Source organism: Penaeus monodon, chromosome 34 (assembly GCF_015228065.2).
Source record: "Penaeus monodon isolate SGIC_2016 chromosome 34, NSTDA_Pmon_1, whole genome shotgun sequence".
In the NCBI taxonomy this organism is placed as follows: domain Eukaryota; kingdom Metazoa; phylum Arthropoda; class Malacostraca; order Decapoda; family Penaeidae; genus Penaeus; species Penaeus monodon.
The window spans coordinates 26151546-26151761 of NC_051419.1; the positions used below are offsets into that span (position 1 = coordinate 26151546).

A 216-nucleotide genomic window follows, 5' to 3' on the forward strand; every position below is an offset into this window, starting at 1 on the left:
AAACTCACCCAAATAGGCGAATCCCTCGCTGGACGACGTGGACTTCCTGACGCGCGTGAGGACGTCCTGGAAGTTCCCCGGAAGACCCGCCTCCTGCATGCTCTGCCACATCTTGGTGTACTTGTCGCTGACCGGGTAGTCCCACACGGCCAGCTTGGCGCGCTCGATGTCGCTCATGGAGTCGTTCAGCGACATGTCTTTCCAGATCCTGGTGTG

General features: G+C 59.7%; 1 protein-coding gene across 1 annotated transcript in view; it reads right to left on the reverse strand.

Moving 5' to 3' along the window:
• LOC119594665 (ionotropic receptor 25a-like) overlaps nt 1-216 on the reverse strand; it is a gene marked incomplete at its 3' end in the record, with an annotated part of 33857 nt that overhangs the window by 14532 nt on the left and 19109 nt on the right. Inside the window, 1 exon segment of the mRNA XM_037943721.1 lies at nt 9-208. Coding sequence (XP_037799649.1) covers nt 9-208 — 200 coding nt within the window.